Here is a 27152-nt window from a genome sequence, read left to right as displayed (position 1 = left end):
TGGCTATAATCCTTTTTCTTACCCAGAAAAAAAATATTCTCAATGAGAAGTGAACTAATTTTCTTATTACTGAATAAATTAATTTTTCGTCTAGCGATTACAATACAGTCTATCCGGCCAATTTTGATCGGCCGGCGCCGGTTGTCCAGCTAATGTTGATTTGGCAATTTTTAAATATATTATATTATTATTTTGAAAATTTTATTAATTGTTTTTCCTTTTCGCCCTTCTTTTCCTTTTTTTCCTCATAGTAGTTGGCGAGGGCCGTAAAGTCCTAGCCTAGATCTAGGCAAGGCCTGGGGGCCGGTGTCACTTAGACCTGGGCGAGGCTGCCTCGCATGCCGCCCCCAGGCCTTGCGCCCAAATAGCCGGGTGAAAGCGGCCATGGCCTTGCCTAAATCTAGGCGAGCCCGCGGCCCCTAGGCCTCGCTAGCCACCGTGGAAAAAAAAAGAGAAGGAAGAAAAGGAAAATGAAAAAAAATAAAAAGAAAAGACAGATAAAATAAATATATTTCGTCCGTTCTACATAAAAAAAAAGGAATAGATCAAAAGATTCGAGATTGATAACTACATCGGAAATCCAGCTATAGATTATCGGAGCGGAGGCCCCCACATATTCCAAATGATACCGTTGCAACCCTTCACTACGGGATGGCGTACCGAATTCATAACCATGCCATTGACCGGACTCTACCGGGAGCTGAAGATGCATTATCGGTTTCAATCGACGACGATCGGACATTTATGCGTGTCAATGTGCCGATTCAAAATTTCCCTCCATGCAGATTAGCTACCACGACGAACGGAAAATGGACAGAATGCATTCGAGCTCAACGGACACATCGAAAGCCCAAGCAACCCGTGCAAAATCTCCTCGACCAGGAAAGCCCCCATAAATTACACCTCGAAACGCAAGCACCTTGGTATCGTGAACAGAGAAGGCAGGCGCGCCCTTCCCCGATCCAACCTCACATCATGATCCGGAGGCAACCGAGCTTCCGATACACGCCATCGGTCACGTTTACTTAACGAGCACCCTCGTCGGGGCACAGGGAAAAGGTTCCGACGCTTTCGAAATTCCAAGCACTTTCCAAATCGTCCCATCGACGAGGAGAGAGAGAGAGAGAGAGAGAGAATCCCATTGTCCGTGCGAATCCCATCGCCAAATTCACAGCTGTAAATCGGCAAATAACAAAAACTCCAAAAAACGGAATACAAATCTAGCCAAGGCACCCAAAAAAAAGAAACTATTTAAGGTGATTGAAGAGAGAGAGGCAGAGGAGAGAGAGGGGAGAGAACCAAACGCGATTCAAACTTCTCTCTCCTCACTCTCTCGCTCGCGCGCGCGTTTTGCCAAATTCAGCGAAATCTCTCTCTCCCCCCAATTCCTAGGGTTTGCGCTCCATCGATTTCTCTCCGATGAAGGCGGAGGCCTCGACCTCCGGCGGCGCCGGCGACGGGATCGGCCCGAAGAGGAGGGGCGCGGTCGGCGCCGTCGCCCCGGAGCGGCTCAAGGCCGTGAAGAGGGAGCGGTCGAGCAAGGCGGTGACCTCCGACGGCGCCGGGATTGGCTCGGAGAGGACGGGCGCGGGTGGAGCCGCCGCCGCCGCCGCCGCCCCGGAGCGGCTGCAGGCCGTGAAGAGGGAGAGGTTGAGCAGGAACCGCGGGGAGAAGGAGCCGCCGCCGTCGTCGAGGGCGACGCAGCAAGACGACTCTGCTCGCAGGGTCCTGCGCTCCCACTACCTCGCCGTCAAGAACCTCATCAACGGTTGGTAGCGATTCTTGATTTTTGTGTTGGGGTCTGTTCTCCTGTCGTTCGACTCGTCGGTTTTCTTGTTCCCCCTCCTCTTTTCTTGATTCTTGGGATGATTTTGTCGATTTGTTTTCCTGTTGTTGTAGACGAAAGAGATGACTTGCTGAGGGCCGACTCGGATAAGTTCGCTACCATCATCACTGAAGTGGAGAACTTGTATGAACTAGGTATGGTTTGGTCCTTAATTATGCTTGCTTGTAACCATTGACTTCTGAAGGAATACGATTCGGAGCATAGTTGCTCCGCATACATTAGTTGCTTCGTTCTAGTGCTTATGTCATGTATGAGCCATCAAGTGAGTGACTGAAATCGGGATTTAGTTTCTATACTGGAACTGTGGTTTGGATTTGACAGAACACCATATGATCCTTTACAGAATTTATAGTATTTAGTGATTGGAGAGCCCTTCTGCCTCTTTATAATAGAATCTGCTGGTGTTTGTTGACTTGATTTTAGTATTGAAACTGTGATTTTTTTTTTTTCGTTCTCCGTGCACTTTTTCAGTGCAGAAGCCAAGGGAGCAAGTGGCAGATGCTGAGGCACTGTTAGATATTGCAAACACTCTGGTCAGCTCAGTGAAATCATACTCCAGTGAGGGCATAACTCCATCGGATTTTGTGAATTGCTTACTCAAGGATTTCGGTCAGCCGATGGGAGGCTTAGGAAACAGTGAAAATGATCGGGTCCCTTTTAACTGGAAGGATTTAGGCGTAGGTGTTTCGCCCATCTTTAGAAACTTCCGTGGCTGTTGTACCATGTGAGTTATCCTCTGGCTCTTCACGTGAATGTCTCGAAAGTCATCATTCGGATTTTTTAGTGTCGTGCCTCTCTCCTGAATTTGACTTTTTCCCTTCTCGTAGGCTTGGACCAATGAATACTCAGCTTAAGCAAAGGAAGGTTACTGTTCATAGAAGACATACGAGGCCCACTGAAAGTGCTCGCCCTGAGGAGGTATTTTCACCTTTGGACTTAGTTTGTTTTAATTTAAAAAAGAAAGCACGCCGAGGTATCTAGTAGAGTTGCCTGAGGACATAACTTGTTAGAACTTAAAAATTCACTCTGTACCCGTGAGCAAATGAGGAAGATATGTTTTTCTTTTTTTGGATATTGATTTTTATGTTGAAGGATTATGCATCTTGAGCATGTCTACGGTACCATGAGCAAACGAGCTAGTAGACAAATGATGACAGAATAAATGAAGTCATTGCATGAGAAACAGGTTTTTTCATTTTTGGTAAGTAAGGTAATCGTCAATGGTAGTATTGCATTACCGGGATATTGCTTTTTAGTTGTCTAATTCTTGTTTTAATTCTGATGGGGTTATGAATTCTCTTAAGAGGAAAGGCCCAGAGACTTTTTCACTGGATGAACCTCTTCTATTTAATTGTGCTTAAACTCAGCTGTGAGTTTCATTGGTTAGTTTATTCTCTTCCAATGTTCTTGCTGATCCACTTTGACCTTTAGTAACTTTTAGATTTCCACGTAAGTTTATGCTCAAAATACATGGGTTGAGTATTATCTTTGGAACTGAGATGACTGAGATGACAAAAGTCAGTGGTTCATTTGCGACAGATTGATGATGCTGGGGTTGAAGAGAAGACAGATACTGACAAGAACATGTCAACAATGTTTGAGATCTTGAGAAGGAAGAAGCGTGTCGGACTTGATAGCTTGATTTTGAACAGACAGTCTTTTGCACAGACTGTTGAGAATCTGTTTGCTTTGTCTTTCCTAGTCAAAGATGGGCGAGCTGAAGTTATTGTGGATGAGAAGGGCAATCACTTTGTTTGTAAGATTTATTTTATCCTCATAAACTTCTGTTTCAATCTTCAATATCGCTGGTGGCTGCATCTTTGCATGACACTGTTAATGCTTTGTATTGCAGCACCAAAAAATGCTCCCATTTCTAGTCTTGTTCTGTCTGGTGAAGTGGCTTACAATCATTTTGTATTCAGATTTGATTACAGGGATTGGAAGGTATGCATCTGCACCTTTAAAATAATGCAAGTCTCTTTTGTTTATTCCTTTTCATCCATCAATATCTCTTCTACTTTCTTTTTCTCATTTCCACCGAAAAAGTATTTCTTCTATATGCGGGAATATGACCATAGCTGTTGCTTATTGGCTATAGATGATGATTAGCACGCTACCACATGGAGAGGAGTTGATGCCACATAGAGAGCAGCAGATCTGCTCGGTTGCTTCTCAAGCAGATCCAGTGTCACGTAATTCTCAATCAGCATTAACCACAACACCCATTAGGAAACTGACTAGAAATCGTGGTTTGGTCATACAGGAAGAATCGGTGGTTCAAGACTCTCCTGTAACTGATGACGACACTTCAACAAGAGCTAATGCCATCCGAAAATGTAAACGGAAACTTCATTGAGGGGGCTTTTATGGGATGGTGGCTCATGTCAAGACTCCTTCAGTGTTTGCAGCTCTAGTTTCTGCTGTTTTCGGTGTATATAGGTGGATGGTCTAGGTTTTCCTTAGTGCGTAGTTCAAAGTGCATACCTCTATTCTTTTGGGAAATTTTGTTATTGACCGAGGTCTTTCTATTGGTGTGTATATTTTAGGTTTCTAAATCATCTGAGGATGCACTTTGTCGTGGTCTGTCCTTCTTCAATCAGAAGAATTGCTTATGTGAACTCTTGTATCGAATGTCAAGAACAAGCCATCCGAGTGAGTCTCTATATTTTAGTTGCTGACTCGCCGAGGCCTTTCTGCTTTAGTGGGTTAACTTTTAAGTCATCATCTTCGTTATTGGTCATATATGGCGGAATTAAGCCTTTTGTTGCTCATTTACTGGACTAGACCACATGCATGGGAATATGTGACTCCTTATTAAGGCGATACCGTTACGTAAGTACACTTTGCCCTATAATTAGCACTTATAACCAATTGCTAACATTCAATCTCCGAACCTGGAATCTGCTCCTTGTCTCCTGGGCTTTGTTATTTACTCACAACTGGCCTATTGGTCTCTACTTTAGGCTCCGTTCGTTTGGCGGAAAATATTCTCCTTTTGGAAAATATTTTTCCGGAAGTCATTTTCCTGGAAAATGTTTTCCCGGAACATAATTTTTCCGGTGTTCGGCGACCAATATGAAAAAGTTTCGAAAAATATTTTTCGCTAGCGACCGGCGGCGGGTGGCGGCAGCGACCGACGGCCAACGTCCGGCGTCCGGCGGCGGCGGCCGGCGACCTTAGTGATGAAGAAGAAGAAAAAGCTCCGGAAAATGATTTCCGCTTTTGAAGAAGCGGAAGTCATTTTTCGTAGACTTAGGCTATTTTGTGAGGGGGGGAAGGAAAATATTTTCTCACGGAAAACGTTTTCCGCCCCCCGAACATCGGAAAACCCGGAAAATATTTTTCGGAAGAATATTTTCCGCCAAACGAACGGAGCTTTAGTGTGTTCTCGTTTTTTCTAGAGCTGCTTCATGGCAGGGAACAGAAGAAGTTTCTAATCGCTGATCATTGACACCTTTGTTTTCAGTTGTCATTGTCAATACTGAAGTGAAGGTCTTGGCTTTATAGTGATTCCTGTTTTAGAAACCTAGCAAGCACAAATGGATGGATTAATGGCTTGTGTTTATGGTTTTTTCCAATTAATGGAAAGCACTGCGCCTTTTCCATTAGAAAAGAAGACAAACACTCAAGGACAAAATCTGGAGCCTTAAATTGGAAGGCCTTCCTTTGATGATACCAGTAAAAAGAGCAAAACTGAACGGAGCTGGCAAAACTTCTGATGCCGCGCTCTTCTGATGCGCTCACTATGTAATCTTCAGTGCTTGTTCTTTGGTATGTCAAGGCCCTCGAATAGCGGGCTGTCGACTCCGATTCCCATGGCATTTAGGCCGTTGTCGACGTATATAACGGCTCCCGTTATGGCAGAAGCCAAAGGCGATACCAAGAATGCAGCAGTGTTCCCCACCTCCTCTGTTTGACATTGATTCTTCGTCAGTATAGGATGGCCAAAAAATGCCAAAAAGACAGTACCACCGATGAGTTCAACGAACAGCACCTGCAGACAGTTCTTTCTGCAAAGGAGCATTGGCCATGGAATACTCTATCATCATATCAATGAATCCGATTGCTTTTGCCGCACGGCTTCTTAAAGGACCTGAAAGTTATGCATCGATAAATCTCAAATAATATTTGGTTGTTCATGGTTCGAATAGATGGTAGGTCTAGACCACACATGGAGCATTGTAGTTACACCTGCCAATTCTATTTTTCAGAAAGACAGCAGCTAAAAAAGACCAAAAGAACTGTCTCGACCAAATAGGCAGGAATTTTTTGCAATAATTACCGGATACCAATACGGAAGACGCAACCTAGTTCTTTTGATCTCATCACATATTTCTACAAAGGAGCAATTGTAGAAAGAAAACCTTGAGGCCTATGGAAAAAGGTAAGCTGGATGCTCTGTAATAATGCTTCCAAAATTATGAGGGCGAAAATGCCGACATACCCGCCGATATAGTATTCACTCTAATTCTGTTCTTTCTTCCTGCTTCAAAAGCAAGCACCTGAACAAGTCATGAGACCCACAATCATGTACAAAAGATGTGTGCGTGTGAGCTCGAGATGAATGATGCCAATACGGCAAAACGGCATACTTACTCGTGTGTCGCTTTCTAGAGCAGCTTTTGCAGAACTCATTCCTCCACCATACCTGTAAATGGCATGTGAAACCTGCATATTGATTATTCGTGGAAATGAGAAGTAACAGTGATAAATTCGGAGTTAATAAATGTACCCTGGAATGATCCTCTCAGAAGCAATGTAGGTAAGTGATATGGAAGAACCACCTACAGAAGTACCATCAAGTTTTCAGAAGAGAATCACTTTCCAAAATCAGTGAGATGGCATGACATATTTACTATGGTTAACAATCTGAGTCCGTTCAAAGAGCAGTTTTTGGAGAAAAAGACATGCCTGGGTTCATTATCGGCATAAAATGCTTGAGTAATGAAACATAGGAGTAACTTGAAGCAGATATTGCCGCAAGATAACCCCTCCTCGATGTTTCCAACAAAGGCTTGGTTACCTTTGAAACAGACAAATAAATAGTAAACAGCTTATTTAAACAGAAAGTAATCATCAACGGATGAACATGAATCACGTATTTACCTCTGGCCCGTTTGCAAGTGAGTGAACAAGAATGTCTATGCTGCCAAAGTCCTGCTTCACAGATTCTGCCACTTCCTACATATGTTTATATGGCTGCTTAATAATATGACTTTCGGCATCCGATGAAGAAAAATGCGGCACAGATGCCCAAACCATAATAAAAACTATATGGCTAATCATATGAAACAAAATAAAATTTTCTCATTGCATGAAATACGGCAAGATGGCAGTGACATAAGTAATTTGTTTCTCAAGAGAAATGAAGTCGTAGAATGGACAATTTTCCTCGCGCACTTAGGTTAAGATCCATATTCCCTGGAGATTAACCATCTTCATTTGATATATTATTAGTCCCTTTTGTAGACGTTATTCTCAATCTCAACGGTGTCCAAGACAAGATAAAAATTGGCAAAGGATATTCTCAAACCTGAACAGTCCAGTTGTTGGATCCTGCATAACGCTTGTTTGTTTTAACCTGCAAAAGCAAAATCAAATCATCTTCATTTAGGTCCTGAAGTTAGCATCCAACTTTTCAAGAATGCGGCATACTCTCATATTACATCTTCAGGGACATCATTAGGATTGTCATATACAGCATCTAAAGGATATACTTTGGAGATCTCCATGACAGAACCATCTGGCAACCTGAAACATGGAGCAATCAGTGTGACATATTCAAAAAAATTACCAGTTTTGGTTGCAACATGAACTAGTCAAGAGCAACTTACACACGTGATTCGTCAAACTTTCCACGCCGCAGGCTGGTTTCAAAGATTTTCAAAACCTAACCAAGAAATTAACCACCAATGAATGGGTATTTCAACGATTCCTCAGAAATCCTAAAGGACCAAACTGTATAAAAGCATAAAAGTGCATTATCGGCAGTAGTACTCACAGGCACCCATGTGCCAACAAGAATTTCAGCCCCAGCAGCAGCAAGAGATTTTGCTATTGCCCAACCATAACCATTGTCATCAGCTATGCCCGCTATAAATGCCCTCTTTCCTACAGATAAATTAAGAGTAAGACCACAAAACTTTATTGTCACAGATGAAATGAAGACATATGCTATTATAACAGAAAAAATCTGGCTCACTAAACAAATGTATACAAGTAGAGTAGATAAGCTACCAATCATTATAAAGACAGTTTAAACTACTGCAACGTCTTTTAAAAAAAATCCATCATTTTTCCATACTTTTTGTTGCTCAGAAATATACACTATATATCATTGTCTAGCTGTTCAAGAGAAAAACAGAGGTTATGTGGAAAAATACTCAAAGATTGGCATTCCGTCCAAGAATGACATCCTTCCATGCGGCAAGCTCGCCTGCTTATTAATATTTCAGAAGCCCAGTGACTACTGAAATGAGCGACACAAATAGGAAACACAAAGGGCCAAAAGAAGCAAATTGCAACACCTTTTCCAGATGCAAGAAGCTAACACATAAACTGATTAATGGATAAAGTTTGCAACAGATTGAGATAACAAATTGCCACAAGAAGCAAATTACTATGAGGAGACGAAAGGAAATTTTGACAAAAAAAATGAAAACTGACCTAATAGCATGTAAAAACTAAGCATACAGAGAAGAATACGTGAAGAAAATTCTGACCTCTCAAGTCAATTGGCAAACCTGACGAAGGCTTGCTTTGACTATCTTCAGACATGGCCTTTGTCACAGGCTTATCTGATTTCACCCCTGATGACGAAGAAATTCCTCGGAAGGGTAGCATACATGATAGATGACAAGTGCTAGCAAGCTCAGCCCACGATGCCACCTTATTGTCGTAACCAAGAATTGTGGCACCTAGTCTAAAAGCTTGGCGCGAAGAGGATACATAGGGTCTTACTGTTGCAAAATGCAGGCCAGATGCCATTGTCGATGCCATGACGAACAGATTAACTCGAGCGCAACAAAATGAAAACCTAGAATTACGTAAAAGCAGGTCAGAACGACTTGAAGTTGCAAATCAAATGACGCATTGTGTGATCTAGTGAGGAAAATAATTTCCATCAAGTCTGCGTGAGTCTTCATCAAATTATATTCATCGAAACACTCATCCACTCGAACTCGCTTGGTAACTTCTCTCATTTTCATACTAGCGCTGTTCGTGTTCACAACTGCTCCAGGTCTAGCATTGTTCAATTGTATCCAACAGCTACATCATTTAACAAGACAACCACTGCAGCACCAGGCCGAGCAGAGGGCGACACAGCTCAGGCTTATCAAGAAGACGTTTTGAATTCTTGTCCTCAAAAACTCTTTCTTGCTTTCCCCAGTACGCACAACTGTCACTTCTATCTCTCTCCCTATCTTATACTTAACAAGAAACAACAACCCATCTACCCGCGATTTGCCAAGATGCGAGCAGTTCAAATTTAAAAGCAGAACATCTTTTTTTTTAATTCTAGAACCATGGCTAAGTACCAAAATTCAAAAAAGAACAAGAACACATGCTTGACTAATCTCTGCGGGTTTCCACAATTCCAAGCACAAGCACTGGCACACGCTCCACAGCAAAATGAAAACAGCACCAAGAGGCGAAATTCTCAGAAGCACACCCTCTTTTCTTCACTCCCAGCTATAAAAGCAACGCCATTTTCCGCCGAAATCGACGAATTGGGTTCACCACGCGAGGCAGAGGAACGATTCTCGCTCAAGAACATAAAAGCAGGAGAGAGAGAGAGAGAACCTGTTAACGGTGACTGGTCACTTCGCGACGGGTTACAGTGCAGCTTCAACGAAGAAGCTTGGTGACAACTACAAGTGACAGCCCGGACTGAGGCTCACCCACTCGCTTTCAGACCAGTGCACGCCAAACAGATGTGTAGTGCAGGAAGCAAAGGACAAGACAAGAAGCTCCTCTTTCCTTTTGGTAAAAATTCCTAAATGGTGCGTCTTTTTTCGACCGAGCAGGTGTTTTCACTTATAACATGAACTGAGTTGATCCATGGCGCGGCCATGGCTGTCGATGGGGGAGGGCGGCTGGGCCCGGCCCTCGCCGTAGCGAGGGCCGTCCTCATGCCGCTTCGCAGCGAGGGTTCGACCCTGGCCTACTTTTGTCCAAATTTGTAGCTACGGTCACGACCCCTGTTGATGCACGTCGGTCGGCCTTGCACACGGCGGAATCGATGACTTTGTTCGTGATCGAATAACTCGACAAAAATGATAGCTTGTTCATGGACTAAGCCGGACATAAAATGAATTGAATGATCACATTAAATAAATTAAAAAAAAAATTAGAGACAAATAATGCCGTTGTCCCTTTTTTCTGAAAAAGAATATCTAAAACGATTTTGAGGTTTGCAACTTTATCAAGGATAAATACCATATAAAATCCCAAATCGATACGCTTGAGACAAATTTATCATAAACTAATTTTTTGATAATCAAAAATCCTAAACTGGTACAACTGTAACAAATTTACCCTAAATTAGTATATTTGCGACAACTTTATACTCTATTAGTTTTCGTTAAATCGGATTAATATCATGAAAAATCACAAATTGATATATCCGTCAATTGCCACCTGTCATCCGATTCAGCAATATGATGGTAGAATTTAAGAGGAACTAATAGAGGATAAATTTGTCACAACTGTACCAGTTTGGGATTTTTTGTGGCCAAAAATTTAATTTGATGTAAATTTACCACATGTGTAACAGTTTGAAGTTTGAAGTGGTGTGAACCCCTTTTATCAACTTGCATCTTGTACTTCTAAAAATACAATTGTGCAGTTTTGGAGGGAGCTGTATGGTTGAAAAGATTAAATTGTCCTTGGCCCAAAAGGCTCAATGGAAAAGACACCAAATAGGAGTGAGCGGTTCTAGATTCCTTACAGATTTCACTTGAAACTTGGAACCTATCATCGGGTACAGGTTCCTCATTTTTTGGAACCTGAAATCTACCCGTCGGAATCTGGAAGAATAGGTTTCAGGGTCTAATAGATTCTTTTTTTTTAGTTCATTTTTAGTTAAACAAAATGAAAATGAACGCAATAATACTTAACAAGCTTGTCATTCACCAAAGAGAATACAAAAGACTAGTTTTCCTAACATTACGATTCAAATAAATACAATCAAAATGAGAAGTCATTGCGTGAAACGATACTAGGGGTGAGTGATTTCACGTTTCGTACAGGTTTCGCCTGGAATTTGGAATTACCCATGAGAATAAATTCCTCATTTTTTGAACCTGGAACCTACCCTATCACAGGTGGTCTACCCAAGTTCCACCTGTATTATTAATTGATAATTGCAACGAATCATCACTTTTAATGACCACCACTTGCTACTATGATCCACTGATCACAACTTATATTTAGATACACGAAGGATATGAAAACATTAAAAAGTCATAAAATGAAAGCTCAGACTAGTAGTTCCAGATTATATACTCATCATCTAACATCATGAAATACTGCAAGATCACGTGAAGACATAGACTAAGAAAAAACACAAAAACCTTGTTTAAATTTTAGGTTCCACCTATCTAGAACCTGAAATCTACCTATCGAAATAAGTTCCCCAAATTTTAGAACCTGGAACCTACCCTGCATACCTTGAAATCTGGAACCTACATGTTCCTACCGGTCAGGTTCTCAGGTTTCAGTTAGGTTTTTAGGTTCCAGATTTTACTATGAAACCATGCTGACCCCTAACACCAAATGCATATGCCCCATGGTTTGGAAAAAAAGTACACAACAAAAAGTGAAAATCACTCTGAACATATCATCAATATGTGCGGAGGTGGAGAAAGAGGATCGTGCCCCATAGCAAATTGGTTGTTAGGTTGAGCTTCGAATACACACATAGGATTGCCTTAGGAGAATGAAGTCTAAATGGAGTATGCAGATATGCATAAATTGCAGGTAACTTGCCCTGACTTTGTGTTTTATGAGTGTTTTATGAGATGAAATAAAATTTGCTATTGACTTCGTGAAGAACCCTCTGCATCTTTGCTTGCGCGGATTGCGGTCGGAGGGCTCAGTGGTGCAACGTGAGCCCAGATCCACCCTGCATAGCTGGCTGCACTGGGAAATAGAGATGTTCGGCACTTCCATCTTCTAGATGCACGGAATCGCAAAAATACTGCCGTCCGATAGGCTTTTCCCCGATGCCGAAACATTGACTAGGCAGGTATTAGCTCCTGCGGGTCGTAGGGGGGAGACCCCAACGCCGTGTCGCCCGATAAAAAGTCCGAGAAAATGCTCTAAAGAGAGGATTTGCACTTGGCTAGGCACACAACCACTCGAGAGCATAGCCTAGTTGGCTCGGAATGAAATAGGTTGCCTATCGAGAACAATTTTATTTGACTGCTGCTCGATATTTGTAGGGAAGGGAAAAAAAAAGAAGAAAGAATCTAAGAAGGTAATATAAGTAAATATTGACCGGTGGATGGATTCGGGTCCATGCGTTCGGACACATTGCGACCGCTGATCGCGTGGGGGGTCTCGGTGGTGTTGGACTCGCATGATCAACGGCCTCGATGGATCGTGGACAATTTTCTCCAAAGGGAACCGTCGTAAGGCCCCCAAAAAAGGAGAGAAAGCGGCCGTTGAAACGTGGGCCTTCTTGTAGCGGTTAACCAATGCCCAAGGGGGCCCGTCGCCGTCGGACCGGGTCGGGTAGGCGCGGCCCGCGGTGGAATCGGATCCCGACTCGGGTAGGACGGCAAGGGCGGGCAGGCGTCTCGTCACGTGATACCTATCTTAGCAAAAGAGAGACCCTGCCCGACGTCATCCGATCCCCACGTGGAACGCGCTCGCACCCACCCCCCGCCTCTTCGAATTATCGCGTCACCCCTTCCCAAAAATATCCTTTTCCTCCTTCCTCCATTTTTTTTTTATTAAAAAAAATTTCAATTTAATAATTCCCTCGAAATGTAAAATTGTGTTTTTTTTTGCCCTAATTTCCACCTCCCCCCGGGTCCAACCCGCCACACATCATCATCTCACGCTCCTCCTCCTCCTCCTCCTCCTCGTCTCTCTCTCTTCTCCTCGGAGCCCCGCCCGTTCCCCCTCCTTTCCCCCCCTGCCTCCGCGAAACCCTAGCTCGCTCTCTCTCTCTAAAACCCTCTGCGTCTTCCCTCCTTCTCGGCTCGGCGGGGGCTCTCCGGCGCGGCGCGGCGCGAGGCGAGCGGGGGAGAGAGAGCCACATGGACTTCGGCGGCGGCCGCAAGAGAGGGAGGCCCGACGCTTCCTCCAACGGCAATGGCGGCTTCAAGAGATCCAGGGAAGGTTCGTTCCCACCCCGCTTCTTTGCTCTCTCTCTCTCTCAGTTGACGCGAGCGCGTGCGTCCCCGCTTGTGTTGTTCCTGATTTCCTCGGCTCTAGTGTAGGCCCGTCGGAGGGAAAATAAGCTGCGGTTTTTTTTTTTGGGGTTTTCCTTCGGTTGTTTCCTGTGGTACTACTAACTGGGCAGTAGTCCCAGTGGCCGACTAGCAATTATGGTAGTTTGCCCTGCGGAAAAAAAAGATATTAAATTTGGGAAGCCCTCTGGCGTTTTTTCTTTTTTTCTTTATGAGCTAGGGCGGTTTCAAAGCGTCGCTCTTTGTCTTGCTCCGATGGATCTTGAGTCGTCCCTGCAGGTCGTTGTGTCTGTTCCCTGAATCTCCCCGATGTTGTGATTATAGGGTTTGAGTTTGTTGTTGCGCTTTTTTCCGGTACGGAATGCTTAGGAGCAAATGGGCGTGTTGTTCGCCTGAGAAATAGCCTTGCTCGGTGTTTGAACATGGTAGTCTATAAAGCTCAAATCCGGGTTGGTTTCTTGTTACGCTAGATTTGTTTTGGCTGAGGAGCTTTTCGTGTTAGTGGTTTGTGAGTCGAGATTAGTATCTTTGGTAAAAGTTCCCTTTGTCATTTTCTTCGTTGCCTGGATGCCGCATTCAAATGTTAAAAGAGCTTGAAGCCTCCGAACTTGGTGTTTCGGTAAACATCGCTATTGGCCAGTTAATTCGCCAAAAGAATATTTAGCATTGTGAGGTTTTTTATGCATGTAACGAAAGTTAAGGTGTTGAATGTACTTTTCTTCTAGGTATTCAGTTGCTTAAATTTTTAATGTTTTAGCAACCAGAACTTGCTATGCTGGCGTAATAACTATTGTCGTGGAGAATAAAATACATTTTCTTCTTGCAACTTTTCACTAAAGTGTGTACTCTTTGTTGGAGTGTCAAAGCTTTCTTTCCCTACGTTACATTCGACGAAGTAGTGAGTGGATAGTTTTACTTGATTGGAGAGCATTTTCTTTTGGTTGTGATAACAAATGGTAATGTGACGTAATGTCGTTAAATTCCAAGGTCATTCACCCGCTGAAATTGTCAACTGAAAGAAATTAACTAATGTTCTGCAACAGAATCGGAGACCTATTCAACTGGTATAGGAAGCAAATCGAAGCCATGCACAAAGTTTTTCAGGTTCAAATCCTAACCTATCTAAAAGAAATAGTCTAAATACAATTGCATCTGTTGTTAGAAGTAACAAAACTGAAGGTTGTTTATTTATTTTATAAAGTAAAAGCAATGTGATATAGACTAATGAATTGGATATCAAAGTTGTGCTACAGGTGGCCTCGCTCTCTTGTTCTAATCTTAACAAAGATTATTGAACAGAAACCATTGATTCACAAAGGATTGGTTGGAAATTGGGATTAACTACTATTGGCAGGAAAAGTAAACTCAAAGCTGATGCAAAGGATCCAACATGGTCCACCTCATAATTGCTATCTTTACTTCTGTGACAAAATTTTAATTGCTGAACAGATACTGTGGATGCATGGGAGCCCTTCTCTTTTCATAATCGTTAAGACGCACAAGGCACAATATAGGTCAACGGCATGATAATGCTAGCTTTGGCAAAGCCTTTACATAAGTTTTCATGAGTTTCCAATGCCTATTCTGTTTTTGCTCAGATGATTGTTTTGAAAAACTCTACTTCTGTTTTCTACTGGACTGAGTTTGGATCTGCGCTTGGAATCTTCTGCACTTTCTCATACTCGAAGTTTTATATGTTTTTGCTTTTATCCATATGGAGTTGACAGATCGAGCAGAAATCCTTGGATGTAGAACTTACTGTTGTCTAATTTGTTGCTTGCAGTTATGATGCTTGTGGATGTTTATATCTTCAGTTTTTGATGCCTTTGATGTTCTTTAAGTAATTTTTTTGGACTGGAGGCTAACTTGTGGTTACGAGATCATGGATCAAGCAGTAATAGAATTTGTTTCGCCAGGGACATTGGCAATGCTCTCTACAGTCTACATACCGTCTAAATAACTGACTCGAAATGTTCTGATTAAGGCATATTGGCAGAACAGAGGACGAAAGTTTCCGACTGTTTAAAGTGTGTCTGAACTTGATTTGCTGTGCATGACTCTCTCTCTCTCTCTCATGTGTTTTGAATGTTTGTAAAGTTTGATTTTTTGGCAAAATGTATTTTTTCGTTTTTCGCAAGTTAGTTAGCTGCTGCAGCTCATTAATTTTTAAAAAATTATCTGTCGATGTGATGATTTACCTAGTTTAGTTTCCAAAACCTCTTTTTGGTGTGACTGGCTTATAAAGTTTGGTCTGTATAGAAACCGGAGTTACTTCTTGTCTCATGTAACAAGATCTTCATTTGATTTCATCCTGTTTTTGTGTTTCATGAGGTATATTAGGAGCATATTTAGTTACACTAACCCATTGAAACCTTTTTGTCTTCTTTTGCGGGTTGGTTTTGATGGGTTCCATAATGACATATAACTAGGAAAGTGGTAGCATCATGATTGGTCATGATGATTTATGCCGTGGAGCACAATTGCACATACTTAGTGTAAATCATGATGGGCTGCGTATGGTTTTCGCTTTAGTTGTTTCATGTCAAATGAGAAGATTCTCACACTTGACTTCTGTATTAAGACCATTCATTTACTAAATATTATTTGATTCTAGCCCAAATTAAAATTTGTGTTTGTTGAAACGATTCAATGGTTTTGTTTTGAAATTTAAATCAACAACAAACCTTCTTCCCTGATGGTCATGTCCTGGCTCTGTGTATTTCTTGTCATTTGCTATGTCGTGATTATTTTTTGCGGTGTTGCTTATCCCAATGTCTAGTCTGGGCCTTTATTTTCAATCTTTCCTTGAGCAACCTGCTTCAGTCTCATTATGGAAGTAGAAACTTCTTCTATAAAGGACATTCCTGATGAACTTTATTGTATCTTTCTTCTCATACTGCTTGTAATGTCACCAAAGAATTATTGTCTAGTGTTAGTGAAATTGAGTGATGCATTAATAACATCAGTCATCTTCAAATTGTGGTGTCAGTTCATTTGTAGATCATTGTATACTCTGCTCACGTTCTTATTTGATTAGATGATGATAAGTTATGGTCGACTGATTACTGCTGATCATGAGTCTTTACTTTGCACTAAGCATTTGATTTACCATCCATGTAACATGCCTTTGTGCAAGTTGTGTGGTAGTCCAATTTTCGAATAAAGTTTTCTTTTTGTCCGGCATCATTTTATTTTCCTGTCCTTGCAATGGATGGAAGAAGCCTAGTTATCAGGGCTTAGCCATCTGATTTATTACCGCAGAGTGTTTTCTCCTTTAGCGTTGTTTCATCGACTCGTGGGGTTAGAGAATGCATTCTATACATTTATTGTGGCCATAATAAATATGAGAATCATTCCTTCTCCGTTCTCCCCATTTTCAAATAAGGATTTAGTTTCTTTATTGGCCTGTACATCATTAGAACTCTAATATGACTGAAACTTTTTTCTTTCAGTACTTCTGGGTGCCCATTTGGCGAGGGATGCCACTTCTTGCACTATGTACCTGGAGGCTTTAAGGCTGTGTCTCAGATGCTTAATCTCGGTGGCAACCCTACTCTTCCCCATGCCTCCAGGAATGCACCACCACCTTATCCAGAAGCCCCATCTCCTACAGCTGTGAAGACTCGGTTGTGCAACAAATTCAACACTGCCGAAGGCTGCAAGTTTGGTGATAAATGCCATTTTGCCCATGGCGAGTGGGAACTTGGCAAGCCAACTGGTCCCTCCTATGACGATCCTCGTGGCATGGTTCCAGCACCTGGTAGGTACGGTGGCCGCAACGAACCTCCTCCTCCGGGTCTTGCAGCAGCAGCAAGCTTTGGGGCTTCCGCCACAGCCAAGATAAGTATCGATGCATCACTTGCTGGACCAATCATTGGGAGGAATGGTGTGAACTCGAAGCAAATTTGCCGAGTAACAGGAGCAAAACTCTCAATAAGAGAGCATGACTCAGATCCTAATTTGAGGAACATTGAGCTCGAGGGTACATTTGATCAGATAAAACAAGCTAGTGCCATGGTTCATGAGCTTATTGCTAATGTTGCCTCTGCTTCTAGACCTGCCATGAAAAACTCAGCTGCGCATTCTACTCCCCGAAGCAACTTCAAGACGAAGCTCTGTGAGAACTTTGCTAAAGGCTCTTGCAACTTTGGCGAAAGGTGCCACTTTGCTCATGGAGCTGAAGAGTTGCACAAGCCCGGGCTTTGAAGATAGTTGTTGCTTGATTTGTCTCTACTCTTTGGAATTTCAGGTAGTGTGGCTCAACGCCAAATATTTGAGAATTTTGTTGCGATGAGTATGTTAGTTTGTTATTAATTAGCACCTTTGGATTCTGTAGCTATCTTGGTGGGTCTTATTAGCAAGTTTCTCTGTGGTATTGGTCCTTTGTGTTGTATGGTGTCTTTCATATTTGCTAAAAGTAACAAGAACCCGTCAAATGATTTGGAATTAGTTAAGCAGCGAGGACAATATTCTGTTGTTGAACTTTATGGAATATTGATTCTATAAGCGGTGGACTGTAATCCATGGAGAAATCATTTTTCAGGAATGGGTAGTCATTAGATCAAGCAAATAACCGGTCTTGAGTTGTTCATGGATACTCCTTAAGATGTTCCATGTCACTGCAGAGTGGCCAAATATTTTTTACTCCATTTGCTCTTTTATTTCTTCTCTTGGATCTTGGCATGGTATGATAAGAACGATGTCCCAGATGTGAACTTTATCTGTCACTCGAGACCCTTAACGCTTAAAGCTCAGCTTTACTTGGAGAAATATGTAGCAGCTATAATTGGATTCAAAACAATCACATGGTTAACAACTTGCAAACCATATCAAGCCCAAAAAGAACTTATAATCCCTGATGCTTGTACAATCAGAAGCAAGGTCCAAGGACATACTTTACAAGCCAGTTTAAACTTGATTACTCAATAGGACATCACGTATGTGCAAACGACAAAAAATCGTAGATTAATAAGTTCGACCTCTCATTTTGCTGTATATTTCGTTCCATTCTGCAAGTAATAGCTCTCGAAAGTCCAGACCTGGTTTGGTCGCGGGAAAACACAAAAAATTGATTTCACTGATCTTTAGACAGTAGAGGTTTTTATTTCACGGCAACCCAAGAGGTTTAGATGTGAAAATAAATTGATCAAAAACTAAAAGAGACGATCTTAAACATCCTCTTCCTGATGCCCCTTGTCAACTCCCTTGTTGTCTTCTTCACTCTCAAGGTTGATGCTCTTGTACCACTTAGCACAGAATAAGTAGATCACGAAATCAAAGGCTGTCAGCGCCGCGATGAGGAAGTAGAACCGGTCCATGTGCCCTGTGTTAAGGTCCTCCGGTATCCACCCGGGGTTGTCGCCCCGGGCCGTGATCCGCGTCACCATGTTCACCAGCATGCTGCTCACATAGTTCCCCAGAGAGATGGAGGCCATGCAGAGCGAGCTCCCAAAGCTTTTTATCCCGTCTGGAGCCTGCTCGTTGAAGAACTCGAGCTGACCCACATACATGAACACCTCGGATGCGCCAACAAGTATGTACTGCGGCACTTGCCAGAAGATGCTCAGGGAGCTCGACTTCTCACCTGGTACGACATGCCTGAGCCGTGCAATCTCAGTCGCGCCGGCTGCTAGCATGGCCAACATGCCGATGACGAGCCCAATCCCCATCCTCTGGAGCTCGGTCAGGCCTTTGAGGTTCCCGCTCAGTCTCCCAGCCAGCGGCACGAGTATCTGGCGGTATATGCCGGTGCAGATGAGGACGCTGCAGATGTCGAAGGCCGACATGCTGGCGGCCGGGAGGTGGAACCGCCCTATCATGGAGTTCATCACGTCGCCTTGCTCCACGAAGAGGGAGGCCATCTGTGTGAAGACGACCGAGTAGATTATTGTGCACAGCCAAACCGGAATCATTCTTAGGACGCATTTGGCCTCTTCAACTTGGCTGACCGTGCATAGACTCCACGGATTCTTTTGACTCGATAGATCGCTCTCGATGATCGTGGCCGCTTTGTCCAAAAATCTGAAAGGATTATCAGCATATCATCATCACACACTCGACATTATTATTGCAAATAACAAGCAGATAAATTATCATCTCTTATATGAAGCAGACCAAGTATCCAAAAAGCTCCATCTTTTGCCTTTTAAAGTTCTACTAATTTCGATGTAGCCGGTAGATTTGTCTGCTTAATATCACAATGAGACTAGAAACAAGTTTCTGGCCGGAGAGATATGTCGAGTGCACTTGAGTGGCTTAAGAAATTGATCATCTTGACGTGAATGCTGGAGAAACTGTATCTCCTTTTTCGCCTATAAAACATCTCTATATTCTAGTGAGTACTGATGAAAATAACGTACTTACATGAACTCATTGCTATGCAGGATTTTCCTAGTCCCTTTGATTGCAGATTCCGATCCTTCCAACTCATAGAGGTCCCCTTCTTTAGCTGGAACAACGTCCCATTTTCTCGTGGTGGCCACGAACACTTGAGCGATGCGAGGCAGAGGGTTGCCGCACGGCTTCACATACCGATACTTTTTCGTCCCCATTAAAAACAGCAGCAACGCCACTATCGCAGAGCCAGTGGATACCAAGAACCCCAATGTCCACTTCCCTGAGTCCTCGTAATACACCAAGATGGTGTTTGAGAAGAGGGACCCGACGTTGAGCGCAAAGTAGAAATAGCAGAAGAATGTTGCTTTGGAGTTCTTCTCTCTGGGGTTTGCCTCATCAAACTGGTCTGCTCCGAAAGTGGCTATAGTGGGTTGGTGTCCGCCATAGCCGAAAGCTATCAAGTAGATCGATAGGTAGAAGATGGCAATGCCAATTGGCGAGGCGGGCGTGCAAGGTAGTTTACCATCACCACAACCGTCTGGTGTGATCAAGAAGACACCAGATGTTACAGATAATAGCATTAAACCCTGCATGAAAACACAACTAGTTAGCTTACAATTAGGGAAAAAAAGTAATTTGTGATTAGGAGACTTTCACTGCGTCTATAACTGGTGGAAGCTAAAAAGTTTCAATTAAATTTGAGTATATTATAAGTGCTCTTCAAGACTAAGTAGTTTCTTAGTACTAAATCATGCACACTTTTTGCTTAATGCTTGCTTGGACTAAATGTCGCCTCAGAGGATATTATACAGAGTCATTCTATGTTAATGGGGTGGATCGTGGCCATGACCATTCGCAGTGCAAAACAATATGTTGGGAATGGTTTCTTAATATGTGATTGGTTTGGTCCAAGAAAATGAATCTGAAAATAATACGCTAGGCTTGTACTGATGGAGGAGGCAACTAAAGTCCAACTTCTGCATACAAACTCAATGCAAAGGCTCGACATGGTGAATGAAAAAGATTGGTTACCAGCACGAAAATGAGCTGAAAGATGGTGCAGGTCAAGTAACGGCCCCAGTAAGAGTCGCTGAGGAAGGCCCCGATCAAGGAACACAAGTAAACGGTCCCGGTCCACTTGCTCACGTTGTTGGCCGCACTTGCATTCCCCTGCTCAAGAACTCTGGTCAGAAAAAGCACCAAGTTCACTCCCACCCCGAAGAATGCTAGTGTTGCTAGCCCTTGATTCACTGCATCAAATTGAGATGAAAAACAAAACAGCATGAGACAAAAAAATCTCTTAGTACTAATAGTCACATTGATCAGTAACATTGCTTCTCATAAGTAAAAACGCAATGGTTGTCTCATAGTCACCTAGCAAGAGGCTTGTCCACTTCCATCCGCCGATGCTTGCCTTCTTGATAAGAATGCCTTCATGCTTGAATGAACTTGTGTTCTCCTTGTTGATGTCGTAACTTTCCTTCACATGAAATCTTACTTCTCCGTTGCCGGCATTGTCTTCTCTAGCCTGCAGCTCGGTATGCGAAAGGAAAATAAGAAAGGAGTGTCGAGCAAATTTGAGAATTAGGAGTGCATATACACATGCATTTGCGTGCGATCACACCTGGTCTAGTATTTATATGTTTCGACATGAGTGAGTGAATAACAAGAAACAATAGCCGAAAGGACATGCACAAATACGTGCGTGCGCATGGACATACACCACACTTGCACTCGTCAGAAGCTCAAACTTCACCTCCGGTGATTAAAAAGTGTTAATGTGATCGGGAATTCAATTTTTTAGTCTGGTTAGATAGAGTTGTACACACCTTTTGCTGAGCCTCAATGTTGAAGTTGTGCTGCTCCATGGTAGAGGCTGGAGGTTCTTCTCTCTGAAAGGAGTTTTAGCTAGTCTCAGATGAGTGAGATATATTTAATGAACTAAATAGAGAAAGGACATTTAAAGAAATCTTTCTTACTCAAACACTCGATGAACACTAGCAACACGAGGAAAAATAACTAAACAAACACATGGCTGGCAACCTCAGCTATGGGAATGGGAAGTCTGATTAGAACGCGATTAGTAGATGGGATTAGTAAATGATGTGATAGGCTCTTAATGAACGTTGAATACGACTCGCTTGCATCCTATATACTCACATCACTTGGCATTCACAATTTTCTCAAGTAATCTCATTACATATGTAGCATCACTCTAATACCAAACAAGTATACAGAGTACCACGAAATAATCCTTAGAAACGATTGATTAGGCACACAATGGTGTCCTATTAGTGGCTCAGGAGAATGGTAGTTCTGCCAAAGGGCATGCTTCAATTGAGTTCATCCATGAAAATGAGTCGCATCACTTAACAAACATATTAACTTTCTTTCTGCAGTAGGATTTAAAAAGCAAACTGATACGTGCATGCATGTGTGTGGACCTCTGCATGCCCGACCGCTACAAGTATCATTTGCTTGACGCAAGTGATGAACTTCAAACCAAGGAAAGATGGTCGGTTCCAAATAAAGAAAGGACTTACATAAGAGGAAGAAGAGTTTGCAATGAAGAAAAACTTGAGGGGTGTGTATCCTTAAGAAGCCCAATATATAGAAAAAGCTTCGACAAACAAATGCAAGAAACCTGATTAACTGTGTCGACTTTCCAAATTTTCCTACCTGTCCTTTTCCATACAATATGAGCAGATTCATTCTTTGCTGGACAGAGCTAACAACAGTGCGAAACACTACGTTCCATGTTTGTCCTCTTCTGTATGAGGTTGCGTTGCATGTTTCGCCGATTGCCACATCCGAAATTTTTTTTCACCATTATGTTGTCATATTGTAGGAAACAATAGTCTTTCTGGTCTTTATGGCATGCGAAAAATATTAATCCAATATTTTCAAGTGAGCTAATGATTGTGTACTAAAATGGTGGGATGTGGACTCCTAGAGAAGGTCTCTACCACAACTTTGGGTCGTCTCTTCCATGAAGTCTCTCTCTAGTGGCTTGCCTTTCCAAGTGAAAATGAAAACTGGTTCTCCTTATTCTCTTCTTGATTTCTTTATCATTGTTGTGATTGACTGTCCAGGCTGAATTTCAGTTTGCATTTAAATTTGTTGGCACATGACAATATTCTTCACATTAGTGAATGGCTAATCTGTTGGCTAGCACATGACAATATTCTTCACATTAGTGAATGGCTAATCTGTTGGCTAAATGTGTCCACTTACATGAAAGCAATAATTTCCAGCCAGTAATAATATAAGCTAACAGCAATTAATAGCACATGTTTACAGCATGTTTAATATGCGGTTCTCTGTGATTTTCATTACAAGAAAATTACAGCAAATTCCTGGAGTACATTGATTTCTCTCAAAAGGTCTGAAGTCATGAGCTTTTCATCACATCGTTGATCATTTAACTCTACATAGATGCAACTGAACATGACGGTGATAGTTATAAATTATCAAAGTAGTTGTTTTTCTTTCTTGGGTAAAGAAAGGATTTCATTGATAAGCTAACACAAACACGTAGTTTAAGTTACAGAAGATAAGCTTAGCGAGTTTAGGGCGCGGACCTTTTACGGAACTTGTTCCCCGAGAGGACTATTGAATCCGAGGCAGTCGCGAATTCCGGCGAGGGAGAAGAACGAGTATCGGTGACCACAACCACTTGCTTCTCGAAAACCTCTCCACTCGTCGGAAATTGCCGGCACCCTATTGTCATTTATGGATCAAACGGTGTAGAAGCGGTCTCACAAAAAACCTTTCTGGATCGCCAAGCGAAATCAATTCCTCTCTTTCGATCACACTCTCGACGTGATCAAGAACCCTAGCAGCATTTGATGTTCTCTCCAGCACGAAGCTTGCGCAGACACGAGGAGCAAAAGAGAACTGTGGTCTCTCTTATAAAGAAACGCAGGATGAATTATGAGGTTACTAAGATTGTTAGTTAAGCATGTCCTATTAAAACTCCGGCACAGACTCTGACTCAAACACAGATAACCACAACTTCTCTCTCTCTATTGACTAGCTGACTCCTCGTTTGTTTGTGGCTAGGAAGTAAGGGACATTGTGTGATTAGTTTTGATTATCCGCAAATTAGTTTTTGTAGATAATCAATCTTTCTTGCGGATGTGTAACTAGATGAGGGGGTGGTGAGACGATCTTCGAGTTGAGATTTGGAACCAACCAGGCTGTGCAGAGACGTCTGTGCCGTAATTGTCTCAGATTTAGTTAAGTGAAGAGAAGGAAGAGGGACTGTTTTGAATTTTGAGTACAAGAGATTTGGAAAGATGGCATGGCATGGGGGTCGAAAGGTAATAATTTCATATTATAAAATCGCAATGAAATTGAGGATATATGTGGTGAACCCGCCATCTCTTCTCTACTTTAGTTTGGAAAAAATTTTAGCATTAAAAATCTGTTCATGTTTTGATATCTACGGTTTATCTTCTAATGCACAAGCGGCGCAAAAATTTATTCACAAGCAAGTCTTTTTTTTGGTATTATCCGTAGAGTAAACTAAACCACGGTTGCTTGCATGCAGCAAAATCTAAATTAAGAAAATTTTAAATTTTGAAAAATCAAGTATTAAAATTGAAAGATCTTATTGCATTTTTATAATTTGTGTTGCTGTTGTAATACCTGAGGACATACACATATGCTCATAATTGAATTCTCTTATCACAAAAAAAAACTTGTATATTCCGATTTCAAAATGAAAAAGAAAAGCATTTATTTAAGTCTTCTTGTGGATTAGTTCGATTTTAAACCACAAAAGTCTGTTTGAAACTTGATTCTCAATTATTCTCGTATATTTAGCATATAAACTTTCACAAAAGTCTACAAAAAATAATGGTATTTGTGACAATAAATTGGATTTAGTGTTCAATAAAGAAACATTAGTTGTTAAGTAGTGTAATACGAATGGATTGTTCACGCAAGGAAAAATAGAATTAGCATAATCCCCGATGTAAAAAGTGCAGGTCGAAGTTGAAAAAGGCACTTGGCTATTTTTGAAATAAAGTACTTACTTTGGAAATTTCCATCGAAATAATATGCTTCCAAATTTATAAAAAGATTGATTCAATTATGATTTTAATGGATCGTCAAATTTGAACAAACAAGAAGGATATCTGAACGATTTTCGTGCAGTGAAATTTCAACTATCGCCGAAAATCCGTCTTTTTTTTTTTCTAAAAACAATAAGCTCTGGAAACAACTGTTATGCATGTTCTTGTCTACTTGCTTGAAACTTTTTCAGCCGAATCAAAACTATCCCATGAAAATCTCCATTCACCTGTAAAATCTAACTTTTGTTGAATTAACTGAAACCAACATTTGAGAAGTCAATATTCATGAAGACCACGGAAGAGAAAAAATAATGATAGCTAAAGGCTTTATAGAGGTCTCAGAACTTTAGACATATATGGTGATAAAAACTTTAAATTGATTCGCATATTTTTTTAATATGATGTCCGAATCAGCATGGATTTAAATTGTCCAAACCACTACTACGGATGAATTTGAGTTTATTGATATTACTCTTATCGTTCTCTTATTATAGGGTATAGAGATTTTATTCATTATAGTGTTTTTCCATATTCACCAGCTAGCACAAGCTCTTGATGCGAGAAGAACACAAGCATTGCTTTGTCTTAGGAGATGGATACAATATAGATGTGGCGATTGCCAAGAAGATATCGTTTTAGCAATGATACCACATGACACGTAAAAGATCAACCAATAAAAATAAAAATAAAAACTTGTAATTCAAATGTAAAAAATCAGTAGTAATATGATTGATCAGCTGCCAATGGGGAAAATAGTCTAAAAAGTTATAAATCTATTACACTTTTATCAATTTAATCCTAAATTTTTCAATTTTGCCAATCGAATCCTGAACATTTTCTTGATTTGTTAATTGAGTCCATTTGGCCAATTTAGTCTGAAATCGCTGACATGGATATCGGTCGTCTTATGTGGTGAAGTCGGCATTGATGTGGATAATTTTTAATAATTTTTAATAATTTATTTTTTTTTTCCTTTTTTTTTCCTTTTCTTTCTTTTTTTGTTCTTTCCTTCTTCCTCCTCTAGCCGGTTGCCGGCTCGATGACCGGCCAGAGGTAAGGGCTAGTGAGGTTGCTGGCCTCTGGCAAAGCTTGCCCCTACTGGCCATTGGCGAGGGTGAGCCTCGCCCTCACTTGGCAAGATCGAGCCTCACCAGGGGCAGGCAAGGTCGACCTCGCCAGCCCTCGCCTATGGTTAGTTGTTGGCCATTGCCATGCCCAGCAACCGGCTAGAGGAGGAAGAAGGGAATAAAAAAAGAAAGAAAAGAAAAATAAAAAAGAATAAACAAACAAATAATTAAAATATTATTAAAAATTATTTATGCCGGTTTGGGCCGTATTATGTGGTACAGCGGGCTTCCACATCAAAGATTTCAAGCCACAATTGGTTAGTTGGATTCAATTGGCAAATTAAAAGGTTTACGATTAGATTAGTAAAAGTGCAATAGGTTTAGTATTCTTTGGACAATTTTCCCAATACAAGAAGTACTCGTTCTTCATCAGCAGCCTCATATTCATTCACGAATTATATCTATACAAGTCATGTCCGAGAAGAAGTTTTCAACGACGGAAAGTTCCAGAGTTCTCAAAATCGTTTCTATTCATCTTCCGGTTCATGCTTTAATTATTTTTTCTTTCCCTCTCTTTCGTCATGAGCCACCAACTATGGAACTTCTACAAAATTTCTTTTGATATGACCTAACTTGTTGGATGCCATTGCTTAAATGGGCATATTCCTAGGACGTCAAACGAGAAGGTGCATTGCACGTCTCCAATCAGAAGGAATTCTAATGAAAAATTTACGAATTTATTGGACATGATAAGACAGGTCCAATTCCACACAGGCCAACCTGTCGTGTGACAACCCACTGACTTATCAAATCAGTCGCGAGTAAGCTTCTCGCTCGCCCACCCTCTTATCATGTTATCATTCTGTGATAAGTTGTCTCCCACTCTGACATGAAAGTTGACTTCCTCTTTCGCTTTTTAAAACGTTTTGAATTTGTTTTGCATTTCAGAACAGTTTAGATTCGCCAGTGTCCCCCACTTTCTGCGAATCCTGATCTGCGTTTCTGCTGTCACGATTCAGGAGGGGGATTCGACGCATGATCTTTGATGATTTTCGTCAAAGATTGTGTCAAACTCGAAGCACCCCTCGTGCAAAACCATCTTCGCAATATACTTCTGGTGTAATTGATCTGGACAGGTTTCTTCGGGGGAAAAATGATCTGCAGCAGCATGAGAAATCATCTTCGGTCAGGTATGTTTGCATATAAATCTAGATTTCGTTTGTTACTTTTAACAAACAAGAAAATTCGTACATAAAGAGTGAAAAGGGCAAAAAGACATCAGAAGTGCTATAATTTGTGTACGGCGATCGCATAACATTTTGATGTCAAGTCGGAGGAAAACAGATCACTTTAGTGACTCCGGCCAAAAAGATGGCCTGGCATTTATATTAAAAAAAATTGGTCT

The 27152-nt window shown here is 41.6% G+C and overlaps 4 protein-coding genes across 6 annotated transcripts; 2 read left to right on the top strand and 2 right to left on the bottom strand.

The window, feature by feature from the left end:
* The first annotated feature begins 1374 nt into the window (after positions 1–1374).
* On the top strand, positions 1375–4547 carry LOC115670790 (non-structural maintenance of chromosomes element 4 homolog A). 3 transcript variants are annotated; one of them, XM_056310251.1, is made up of 8 exons: positions 1375–1768; positions 1900–1980; positions 2318–2570; positions 2674–2764; positions 3386–3602; positions 3699–3790; positions 3945–4038; positions 4110–4547. In XM_056310251.1, the coding sequence occupies exons 1-8, from the start codon at positions 1420–1422 to the stop codon at positions 4142–4144; spliced, it is 1212 nt and encodes a 403-aa protein (XP_056166226.1). In that variant the 5' UTR covers positions 1375–1419; the 3' UTR covers positions 4145–4547. The 3 variants fall into 3 exon arrangements, with proteins under 3 accessions (XP_056166226.1, XP_056166227.1, XP_030448013.2); XM_056310252.1 differs by lacking the exon at positions 3945–4038; XM_030592153.2 differs by having other exon boundaries at positions 3945–4547.
* A 924-nt stretch (positions 4548–5471) lies between these two features.
* On the bottom strand, positions 5472–9360 carry LOC115670892 (enoyl-[acyl-carrier-protein] reductase [NADH], chloroplastic-like). The gene is made up of 13 exons (XM_030592289.2): positions 9304–9360; positions 8569–8882; positions 7848–7957; positions 7681–7736; positions 7513–7597; positions 7380–7427; positions 6953–7027; positions 6758–6869; positions 6579–6630; positions 6443–6494; positions 6291–6348; positions 5841–5939; positions 5472–5755 (listed from the first exon to the last, which is right to left on the bottom strand). The coding sequence occupies exons 2-13, from the start codon at positions 8843–8845 to the stop codon at positions 5601–5603; spliced, it is 1179 nt and encodes a 392-aa protein (XP_030448149.1). The 5' UTR covers positions 8846–8882; positions 9304–9360; the 3' UTR covers positions 5472–5600.
* Positions 9361–13022: 3662 nt separating this feature from the next.
* Positions 13023–17772, top strand: LOC115670652 (zinc finger CCCH domain-containing protein 14-like). Its single transcript, XM_030591972.2, has 3 exons — positions 13023–13195; positions 14310–14370; positions 16719–17772. The coding sequence occupies exons 1-3, from the start codon at positions 13114–13116 to the stop codon at positions 17470–17472; spliced, it is 897 nt and encodes a 298-aa protein (XP_030447832.1). The 5' UTR covers positions 13023–13113; the 3' UTR covers positions 17473–17772.
* A 547-nt stretch (positions 17773–18319) lies between these two features.
* Positions 18320–23481, bottom strand: LOC115670649 (protein NRT1/ PTR FAMILY 7.1-like). The gene is made up of 6 exons (XM_030591968.2): positions 23184–23481; positions 21432–21494; positions 20977–21130; positions 20635–20852; positions 19630–20189; positions 18320–19287 (listed from the first exon to the last, which is right to left on the bottom strand). Exons 2-6 carry the CDS (start codon positions 21468–21470, stop codon positions 18435–18437), a joined length of 1824 nt encoding a protein of 607 aa, XP_030447828.1. The 5' UTR covers positions 21471–21494; positions 23184–23481; the 3' UTR covers positions 18320–18434.
* Positions 23482–27152: the final 3671 nt, after the last annotated feature.

Source organism: Syzygium oleosum, unplaced genomic scaffold (assembly GCF_021117445.2).
Source record: "Syzygium oleosum isolate NSW1041296 unplaced genomic scaffold, Sole_v2.1 Sole_v2.03, whole genome shotgun sequence".
Classification (NCBI taxonomy): domain Eukaryota; kingdom Viridiplantae; phylum Streptophyta; class Magnoliopsida; order Myrtales; family Myrtaceae; genus Syzygium; species Syzygium oleosum.
The sequence above is the reverse complement of the archived record's forward strand: the minus strand, read 5'-3'. Positions and strand labels throughout refer to the sequence as shown.

Bases quoted from the DNA above. Each gene is read 5' to 3' on its own strand.
- LOC115670790 (XM_030592153.2), top strand. From the start codon at position 1,420: ATGAAGGCGGAGGCCTCGACCTCCGGCGGCGCCGGCGACGGGATCGGC. The intron at 1,981-2,317 runs GTATGGTTTGGT...GCACTTTTTCAG, and splicing joins GGAGAACTTGTATGAACTAG to TGCAGAAGCCAAGGGAGCAA. The intron at 3,603-3,698 runs GTAAGATTTATT...TTTGTATTGCAG, and splicing joins GAAGGGCAATCACTTTGTTT to CACCAAAAAATGCTCCCATT.
- LOC115670892 (XM_030592289.2), bottom strand. From the start codon at position 8,845: ATGGCATCGACAATGGCATCTGGCCTGCATTTTGCAACAGTAAGACCC. The intron at 6,495-6,578 runs GTACATTTATTA...TGCCATTTACAG, and splicing joins TCTGAGAGGATCATTCCAGG to GTATGGTGGAGGAATGAGTT. The intron at 5,756-5,840 runs GTGCTGTTCGTT...AATGTCAAACAG, and splicing joins GCAGAAAGAACTGTCTGCAG to AGGAGGTGGGGAACACTGCT.
- LOC115670652 (XM_030591972.2), top strand. From the start codon at position 13,114: ATGGACTTCGGCGGCGGCCGCAAGAGAGGGAGGCCCGACGCTTCCTCC. The intron at 13,196-14,309 runs GTTCGTTCCCAC...GTTCTGCAACAG, and splicing joins CTTCAAGAGATCCAGGGAAG to AATCGGAGACCTATTCAACT. The intron at 14,371-16,718 runs GTTCAAATCCTA...TTTTTCTTTCAG, and splicing joins CCATGCACAAAGTTTTTCAG to TACTTCTGGGTGCCCATTTG.
- LOC115670649 (XM_030591968.2), bottom strand. From the start codon at position 21,470: ATGGAGCAGCACAACTTCAACATTGAGGCTCAGCAAAAG. The intron at 21,131-21,431 runs GTGTGTACAACT...ACCGAGCTGCAG, and splicing joins ACATTGAGGCTCAGCAAAAG to GCTAGAGAAGACAATGCCGG. The intron at 19,288-19,629 runs GTAAGTACGTTA...TAATCCTTTCAG, and splicing joins CTGCATAGCAATGAGTTCAT to ATTTTTGGACAAAGCGGCCA.